Source organism: Sturnus vulgaris, chromosome 11 (genome assembly GCF_052056855.1).
Source record: "Sturnus vulgaris isolate bStuVul1 chromosome 11, bStuVul1.hap1, whole genome shotgun sequence".
Lineage (NCBI taxonomy): Eukaryota > Metazoa > Chordata > Aves > Passeriformes > Sturnidae > Sturnus > Sturnus vulgaris.
Window position 1 is genome coordinate 6568343 of NC_142253.1, and position 9933 is coordinate 6578275.

The window sequence follows — 9933 nt, forward strand, 5'->3', positions numbered from 1 at the left end:
GGGCCTTGCCATTAAAAAAAAAATGTTTATTTTACTCAAATATAGCTGTGACTACAAGCAAGCAGTAGTACACTAGTGAGCAATGTTCCTGAGAATTCCTGTTAAAAGCTTCTTTTAGACTTGGTCACCTGTTTGCTGCTTTGCATTTGGAGACTGCAACTTGAGTACATCAGAGATGGTCGTGTTATTTCTCTGTAAAACAGGTGGTGTATCTGCTCTGCAGAATGAGTATTTGCATGCTCCCAGAAGGCCAGTGTGTTTTGTGAAGGATTTTAATTTCTTTCATTTGATCCCCTCTTTTCAGACTGTAAGTAAGACTCAGACACAAAGCCTAACCAGGGAGGAGCTCCAGCCCCCCATCCCCTGCATTTTACTGAGAGAGGTGTCAGGAGATCCCAGTGCAGGAGTCTCCACCGGGGTGGAGATTCTTTTCCCAGTTGCCAGGGCAGAGAAGTCTCTTGGCAGAGCCAGACCACGGGGAAATAACTTGTGTTGAGGGCTGGGGACATGGATTTGCAATGGAGAAAGAGAGTATAACTGTGCAATATGAGTAAGACACAGTCTCTTTGTCATTCCTGTGAGCTGGGAGCCCATTCCACCACCAGAGACCCTGTAGCATTCCATGGGGTTATAGTTTCAGTCCCCCTGACTCCACTGCTATCAGTTTCCAGCAAATGTTTTAAAAATACAGCATATTGTTGGGAGTTCATTCAGTAAATAGCTAAGTGGTTTTTTAGCAAATCAAAATCCTTCCCTGTAAAATGACTCTTTATCTGATAAGTGGGTTTTATCACTTAATTTTCAAGACCTCCCAGTCTATCAATCTGTAAAAAGCAACTAATAATCTGTAAAAGCTCCTAGGTAAAGATCTCAAAGGAACCACCCTCTGGGAATTTGATACCAGCTCCCTTTGAATTTCAAAAGGAGCTGGGCACCTACCTCTGTCAGGCAGGAGCTATCTCACATCCCCATCTAAATGAGTCTCAGTTACTTCAGATCCCTCCAGAGCAAAATACTCCAATTCCCTTTGAAAATCCGACCCCGGGCTGGGGCAGCCGGGAGAGCAGAGATGTTGTTTGCTTTTGTTTAAAAGAGAGATTTAGAAGGTGCTGTAGCCTTCTTGAAAGTGGAGAAGTTTTTGATAGCAAAATAAACCCCAAGTCAAGGGTTTGAGTTTTGTTGTTATTTATACCTTGTTCCTAAATCATCAACAGATTTAAACTGAACTGTAAATGCTGAGTGTAAGCGTCCTGTTAAATTCAGTGCTCATGTGCTGGGAATCACACGTGGGATGAATCAGGAGATTTAATATTAAAAAATATTGTGATCTTTATTTCATAAAAATATAGTAGTCTTGGCTTCATACATTAATGTGGGAAGCCAGCTTTGGTGAATTTAAACATTAGTGAAGAGCATGTTTACATTTATTTTGTCTCTCTTCCTGCATCTTTCTTTCCATGTTATTCACCAACTCTTCTCCACAGCAACTGATTTACAGTTTGCACAGACACATGATGGACGACCTGTTCCTTATGCCACTGCTGGGGACTGCTACAGTGCTGCCAAATGCCCGCAGGTATTTGACAAGAGCATTTAACAGGAATTGGTGCCATTTGTTATATTCAGGCCCTCTATTAATTACTGCTGATCGCAGCAGCCCAACTTCAGTGAGTGGCACATTCTTATCTCAGCGGTCTGAAACTTTTCCCTTTGTGAAGAAGGAGAAAGTGATGGGGAAAGTTCCCTTTGTGAACATGAAGAAAGTAGTTTCCATTTTCCATGTTATCAGGACGTTGGCTGGTTAAGAGATATTCCCTAGGGCATTCCCAGTAAAGAAGAAAACGAAGAAGAAAGAGGCTGTGGGGGGAGAGCTGGGTTTTACCTGCATAGTTGTAGACAGGAGGATCAGTCCATGACAGGACTTGGTGGAAATGCTGGGCAGAGAGAGTAGTAGGGAATAGATGCTTTTCCAAAGAATGTAGGAGACAAATAACTCTGTGTTAGGGATGGCTTGCTGCATGTTCCCAGCACATCTACTTTTTGTGGGGCTGGGGATGATAAGTGATCTGTTTGGGTAGTCCAAGGTGGGCATTATTAGCAAAGGGCATTAACAGGGAGTCGCAGCAGCAGACAGCAGAGGGCAAACCCCTCCATCTCCTTCCCTCCCTGCTTTCAGAGCTGACACTTTCCTGCACAGCTCAGCAGCTTAGGGATTGACTCCTTACCTCAGGAATGCTCATAAATGTTAATATCCATCCACCTGACCCAGACAGTTTGCTCCTGACAGAAAATCAGCATTCCCAAGGCGGCAAGTGCAAAGCTAACAGCCATCTGGTACTGCCCGGCTGGGCTGGGCTGTGGGTCAGCCTGGGGATGTGTCCAAAGGATCCCTCCGTGGCTCCAGAAATCAGCAGGACTGGAGTCTGCCAGGGGGGTATGGGGAAGGCTGGGGGTCTGAGCATTGGATGCTGGCATAGTCCTTCATTTCCCATCCATCTTTTTCATTTTGAGAAAGGGTGGAATTAAGTGTTTGAAAGAAATATGCGAATTGAAGAGTTTTTATTTCACTAGTGTTGTTGGGGGGGGGAAGTACAGTGGAAAATAAGGAAAACAAGGACAAGTGTGCCCTCTCCAGTCGAGGAGGGAGCAGTGACAGCGGCTGCAGCACATCCCTGAGGATCCTTCCCATCAGCTGCTGGAGCACGTCAGGCTCTGCAGTTTGCCATGGGAAAGCCAACAATGCCCTCAGCTGGCAGAGAAGAAGCAATGCAAAACCAGGAAACAGTGCAAAAATGGGGTAAAGCAGTGAAAACCTGGGGAGGAAAGGCAGTTCAAAAGCAATCTGAAGCCCCTCCTTCTCTGCAGCCACCGAGGAGAAGAAATTCCTAAAGTGAGCCATGGTGTGATTTGTACAGTGATCATGGTCAGAGCAATGGAAAACAAGGAAAACATTGCTGTCAAGGTCCTGTTAGAAAACCAACACCGTGGCATGCTGGGAGTCTGAAGCATGGAATTTTGGGATAACCGGGCTTTTCTTGTTCTTTAGGGTCGCTTCAGCATAGACCTGTACGGGACAGGCCTGTCCCTCGTGGGAACAGCCAAGTGGCTCTCACAAGGGAATTACGCGGTGTCGGAAATTCAGAAATCCCCAGTAAGTTGTAACTTTAATTATGGCTATTCCTGCTCATCAGAAGTGTTTAATCACCACATTGTCATTCATGGCAACATCTTCCAATAGAGGCTAACAAAAAATGGACATCTGATATTGAAGTGTTGCATGTAACTATAGTTGGGGTGAGGCCCTCGAGGGTTTAACTTGATCAGTTACTGCAGTTAATTAGTGAGCCTGATTAACTGTGAAGCTGAAAGCACTGAGTGCTGTGGGGCAGCCATATCCTTCATCAGTTGCCTGAGATATCCAGCATGGAGTGTGCATTACAGGGCAGGGTAGCAGGACAGGGTCAGGGATGCAGAGCAGAGTTGGACCTGCAGGTAGGGTGTGGTGCCAGGCAAATGCCCTGAGTAGGAATTGTTCTCAACACATCTCTGATAAAGCATGGAGGATGTGGACCTTCCTGCTGGTCTGGTCTGGGTTTATCTCCTTGGCAAAGTCTCGAGTCACAGAGTGTTGCAGAGGCGCCATCCCCTGTCACTGCCTGTGGCTCTGCTGGCTGGAGCCTCAGGGTAAGCCAGGCAGCCCTTTACAGTCTCTCACAGCCATATTTGTACTTTGCCTGCCTTTTAACACCTCCTGCAGTCACTCTGTGCCTTCACTCTGTTGCTTCTGTGTCATATTCTGAAATGGTAGAAACCCAGGATTGCTTTTTTGGCTGTTACTTCATGTGAGTCATCCCAATTGCCCCTGTTAAAGCTCCCCAAAGGAGGTCACCATCATTTAATAAACAGCAATTTGCAAAATATCCTCTCCTGTGCTGCTTTCAGTCTCCCTCCTGGCTCTGGGGAGCATGAGTTTCCTCTGTGCTGGTGCTCTTAGAGGAGAATTAATGCTACAGATCTGAGCACGTTACAGGTGGAAGAGGACCAGCACAGGCCCTACATATCACTTCCAGCAGGTGCTTTTCTATTCTCCTCTTGTAAAAGGAGAGAAGTCAACTTTGGAGTTGCAGAAAACATCATGGCTGGCAGAATTAAAATACACTTTAAGGAACAGGGGTACTCAAAAATCCTCCATCACCTGGTGGCATCTGTCAAGTGCTGTTCCAAGGGTGTAATTGCCTGCAGGAGCAGAAGAAAGAACGGTGTAGTGAGAAGAGATGATAGCAGCCTGCTGCAGTCACAGATCAATAATGTCAAGGGCAGGGTGGAGCTCGTTTAAAAATAAATGCTTTGTGCAAGCTTGTTGTGTGCTTAAGTCCAATTTTCTGGTAATTGAGGGTTGAATTCCCCTCAAGGATTGTCTGTCCATTGTAATGACCAAGAGGAGAAAGACTCTGCAGAGTTGAGATAAGGAAGGCCAGATGGAGGTATTAATCTCCTGACTCAAGCCCAGAGTTGCACCCTGCTTGCTGGGCTCACCTGGAGACCAGGTTAACCTCAGGACCATTCCATACTTACCCCTTCTGGCTGTGGACAGGAGAGGAGGGTTGGCACCTCAGCAAATGACATCACCTTACCCCATCACTTTCACTCCTCTCTTGTCTCTGGAGCCACTCTCTTCCATTTCTCTTCCCAGTGGTTGTTTCCTGGTATTAACTGCAAATACCCTTTCCATGCCCTTCCATGCTCAGGCAGAGCTGAGCAGTTGTTACTGACCCAGAGTGGTTTTGCTCTTGCATGAGCCAAGTTTTCTACTCTTTACTATTACTCACTGTGGGACAAACAGGAGAAAGCAAATACCCTTGAGATACCTCCACATGGCCTTCTCCTTGGGCAGCTTTCAATTTAATAAATCAAACCTACCCTTTCCTATTTGTGTCCACTATTTGTCTTGAGTGCTGATGTGCTAGCACTAAAGAGAATTACATTTGTGTATATTTGAACATAGCAGTGATTTCATAGATTTATTTTGGCATCATTTGTTTTCTTATACACCCTAGAAACCGTGGCTTGAGTAACCCAGATCTGGCCCTTCTACAGCATGGAATTCCTGAGCTCTTACTGAGCTGTTATTTCTGATTTTGCCTGCAGGATGGTACCAAAGTAGTAGGAAGATGTGGTGGTTACTGTGGGAAGTGCACTCCATCATCTGGAACAGGCCTCGACATTCAGGTGTTATAGCAGTGGTGAGTGCTCAGCTGCTTCTGCATGAAGGAAAATCTTCCCCAAAATGCCCTGAAGGAGCAGATCAGGCCATGCTTGCAAAAAGACATCAAATGCATTGGTGACAGCCATCCACCCCACACAGCATCCCAGGGGGATCCCCTGCTCCCCCAGTAACCCTTGTGGATACAGCACTGTCACCTGGAAATGCCTCTCCACCTTACTGGCACCCACTTTTGCTCTGCTCTTGTGCCAGTTTCTCTAGTGACATGTTCCAGAGGCCAGGATGACTCTAAATGTGCACCTTTTCTCTATTTTCCAGGTTCTCTGGGAGCAGCCAAGGGAGATGAGAGATGGATGAAGGATAGTGATGCAATACCTCTGCCTTCCACTTTTATATCTGTGTATATGTGTATATAGATTGCATATTCCTAATGTACAGTATAATATTTATGTTTGGGTTTATTTATTTTGATTTAATATTTTTGTACGTAAAATCATTATATTAAGGCTGCTTTTACTATTTTTATTTTTTATTGTTAAATCCTGCAGTCAAACCACTGCATTTTGCATACTCTACATTATATGTAGCATTATGACAAGTGATACTTTATTGTCACTGTGTTCAGTTGTTTACTTTCAGTCAGTAATTTTCCTTCAGTTATGGGCTGCTTTGGCCCTCCACGGTGCTACACAATCTGCATAGGGGTATTTTTGGCATTTCAATCTGTCTTTATGCAAGGAAATTAGACAAAATGTGCTTAAATTTTTATTTTTAGGGATTAGGCTGACAGCACTCAAGGAAAACATGACAATGAATACTGTGCTAGTTGCATCAGCAATCTTTATCTTTTAGGTATGTTTTGAATTTCACATGACCTCTGTGGCCAGTGCTGAAAGCACTGGTTTGGTGCTAACATGATATTTATTAATGCTCTGTAGTTTTAGTTAATCCAGTGCCTTTATCATTGAAGAAGGGGATAAAGCAGAAAAATTGCCAGGCAATTCAAATCAATCAAGATCTAACCCAGGTTTAGGAAAATTCCTGCAGATGGATCTTCAGCTCAAGCCCCTTTTTTTAAGGTTCTGAAGTGAACTCACTTTTAAAAAAAAATGTATCTTTGTCTCCTAATTGCATGTGCCACTGTGCTTCCTGACTCCATCTGGAAGCAGAGTATTAACTCATCCCAGACAGGCTGATCAGGCCATATGTTTCCCTGGGCTGTGTGCTCAGAAGAGATGCAGTTTCTTACAGACTTTGTTACCAAATCCTAGCATGAAGCTGAAAGCATCCCTGTGGTGTTCCCTCCCCATGGGGCTGGTGGGGGCTGTGGGGACAGCACGGCAGGGATGGGGACAGCACGCCCAGCCAAGCCACCCCTTCTCTTGGCCAGGGTACTCCCCTGCAGGCACTTGCAGCATTTCCCCAGCTTCCTACTCACTCCCAGACCATCTGCAAAGGGAGGCTTCTCTGCCTCCTTTCAACAAGATCACTCTGTACCTACAGATGATTCTGCCCCCCCTTCAAAAGCAAGCTGCTTTACGCCTACTCCTGTGTTGCTTTGGATCTTTCTGGTGAGGCATCTGTGCTCCTTGCCTCTCCCCATTCCCATCTACAGCCAGACATTTGCTGTTGGCTTTTTTTTAATCAAGCTGAGGAGCCGTGTCCCTGTGTGGTGGCTCCTGCCTGTACATAGCCCTGTGCCTGTGGCATGCCACGCTTTCACAGAGCTTTGTAGCACATGGAACAGGGGTGATGTGACCAGGCTATTGTTGTAGTCTATGACTATGTCCCTTATCTCCTTCTCCACAACTTTACTTAGTGATAGGAAGATGCTGCCCTTTCACCTTATGTGTTGAGGCAGCCAGGAGCACAAAGTACAAGGAAAGGAAGCTTTTCAGCACAAAATTACCAGCAGTTTGGAAAACCAAAGAGGCTTATCTGCTACTCCACATAGCTCTTTCCATTTTGGATGCAAGCAGTTACCAAACACAACCTCAGGAACTTGTGTGAGTCTTTTACAGAGCTCCTCAAAGGATGTGTAATCAGTGTGTTACAAAACAGTCGGATCAATGGTGATAAACGATCTGATCCCTGGATTCATAACCTGTGTGTGCCAGGCTGTGTTCAGCCTTTGGAGTGAAAACTGTCAGCCTGACAATCAGGGATTGACACATTCCTGTCAGCTGGGAAACATCTCACAGGCAAGCAGGGCTGTGGAACTGGTGAAGGAAAGAGGAAAAAGGGAAAGAGAAAGAGAAAAAAGGGAAAGGGGAAAGGAGTAATAATGGAATAGTGATTTTCTGATGATAATTGCTTATGTATAAATTCTGTAGGGGAAAAGGGAAAATTGCACTATGGGCTTTAGAAAGAAATAGTGATGCTTTACCACTGTAAGTGAAGTGAAGTGAATGGCTATTTATAAAAAGAAACACTATTTTGACCCGTACACATTCATTTCTACCATATAGTTTTAGAGCAGCTATTAACAGAGCTGACAGAACCTAAAAAAATACAAAATAAACTATAAGGGAAAAAATGACAGAGCACTGATCCTGACATTCCTTAACAGTCATCATTAGCTAGAGCAGATTTTGAAGATTAGAAATAATAGACATTTCTCGTTCAGGAAAGAACTCTGGGTTTTGTATATCAATGCCATTATTTTTCTACAAACTGAGGTATTTTTATGCAAGCACTTTCCTGTACAATGTTTCTTTCTGTTTATACTCAAAAGGAAATGAGAATACCTGTATGACATGTCTGTATGGTCTTGTTGCATTTGCCATCGTATTTCAATACCTGTGAGCTACTATAGAGGCAAAATACTTTGTACACAAGGGAATAATACATTGAATGATAAACATTCCTTTCTGTGCTGGTGTTTATTTCCAAGGTTTGGGTTTGATTGCCCCATGCAAAAGGAAAGAGAGATGGGAAGAATGTTGTTTATATGGAGCCCTACCCCAAACTTATGTTGGAGTCACGGAGAATGGCCATGACCACCCACTCATGTCCTCCTGGTTGGAGAGACTGATGCTCCCAAATTTCTGTTCAGAGAGGACTGATCCTAGGTGCAAAATATACACAAGCACATCTCAGAGATGTCCCATGCGTTGTTCAGACATCTGGTGCTGCCTTTAATGACCAGGGACATCCTTTGACATGGCATATAAGGGAGACAAGCAGTTCATTTTGCAAATGTTTTTGAAGGGTGATCTGGGATAATGGGCCTGGTCCACACCACTTACAGTACTATGGAAAGGACTGTGCAAAAAAAAAAAATCAACTTTTCTAAATTGGAAAAGATAGTGTAAAATATACAATAATTTGGGCAGGAGAAATTTGGTTTAAAGGGAGGCAAATGCAGGGATTGCCTCACAGGATGGCAGTCGAGTGTTGAAGTGCAACCAGTCTTACATCACCACTGCCCCAGATACTGCAGGTAAGAGTGAAGTTGCAATTTCTGTCTTCCCTTATATGTTCCTCATGCTTTGTCTCAGAAAATGCTGCAGATCTCTTAGTGCTGGCAGCCTTTTTCAGCTTCTGTGTTTTCAAAGGAGAGAGGATTCCTCTCTTGTGCTGTCTGAAACACTGTCAGATGCAGAAAACAGAGCATGCAGTATTTCAAAAGCTCAATTCTTATTTTAAATGACCAATCTCGTTAAAGTGTCTTTCTGTCATTTATCCTTAATAAATTATTATTGCAAAGACTTTAAATGTGAACTGCTGTGGAATTAACACACAGACCCTGAGTCGTATTTAACCTTCCAGCCTCGTATAATGAAAGGTCATTTTAACACTTTCAGTGCTTAGGTTCTGTGTGCTTAGTGCTGAAGTTCTATGACAATTGCAGCACTCTTCTTCAGTCTCTTTGTGCAGCTTCAGAGATAAAGGTGATTGTTTGATCACTTTGGCTTTCTGCCCCAGTGGTGGGCATTTTTCTTCTACAGAAAAATAAAGCACATTTTGTTCAAGGCTGTTGGAAAGGCATGTCTCAAGGAATTAGTCCTAAATCCGGACATTTGATTTCTTTCCTTCTTTTCCTCATAGCCACGCTTTGAAAATCATACTGAAGAGTGCAGAGAAGCCTGTTCCACTGTGTCTTTCCAACACAACTCTTCAAACAGATGATTGAGGGCTGAGTCAGAAGAAAGCATTCTGTCAGGGGAAGAGAGCCGAGGTGAGACACCTCCCATTACCAGGCAAAGGCACAGGAATTCAACCCAACCCAGCAGTCATTAACAGCTGCAGTGGCTCAGCCCAGGCCTTAAGTTCTCCCATCACTTAAATTCTTCAAATGGAGAACTCTTTCAACCAGGTCGTTGTAAGAGAGGTGAGTTCATCCAGAAGCCACAACCCTTTGGAGTGTTGGTCACGTTGTGGGAGGGGATGAAATTCCTGGAGGCAGCTCTCCGGCTTGCGCTGAGCAGGAGGAAGAAGTTGATCACCGAATGTGGTGCCTGTCAGTCTCGCTCCAATATTTTTCAAGTATTTTTGCCTGTGAAAAGATCCAGGCAATTTAAATTGTAGCCTTCCAGAAGCAGATTTAGTTGACAAGTTTCTGACCTCTCTTTGCAAAAGCGAGATGAAGAATACTGAGAAGTTATTTTCAGCCTTGACAGAAGAGTCTGAGTTTCCACTTCAAAGTTGGTTTAATTTTTCAGCTATTTAATATTAGCAAATACAAGGCACAGATTTGGGGAAAAAAA

The 9933-nt window shown here is 44.1% G+C and overlaps 1 protein-coding gene across 4 annotated transcripts in view; it reads left to right on the forward strand.

Annotated features, from left to right (window-relative positions):
* ADAMTS9 (ADAM metallopeptidase with thrombospondin type 1 motif 9) overlaps positions 1-8087 on the forward strand; it is a 79460-nt gene extending 71373 nt beyond the window's left edge. For 3 of the 4 annotated variants that reach the window (XM_014873130.2, XM_014873123.2, XM_088171294.1), the window contains 4 exons: positions 1485-1576; positions 3047-3151; positions 5149-5243; positions 5543-8087. In XM_014873130.2, the coding sequence (XP_014728616.1) occupies positions 1485-1576; positions 3047-3151; positions 5149-5238 (287 nt within the window). In that variant the 3' untranslated portion in view covers positions 5239-5243; positions 5543-8087. Of the gene's footprint in view, positions 1-1484; positions 1577-3046; positions 3152-5148; positions 5244-5542 lie in introns of those variants that run through there. The other variant, XR_015806013.1, reaches the window with a different exon arrangement.
* Positions 8088-9933: the final 1846 nt, after the last annotated feature.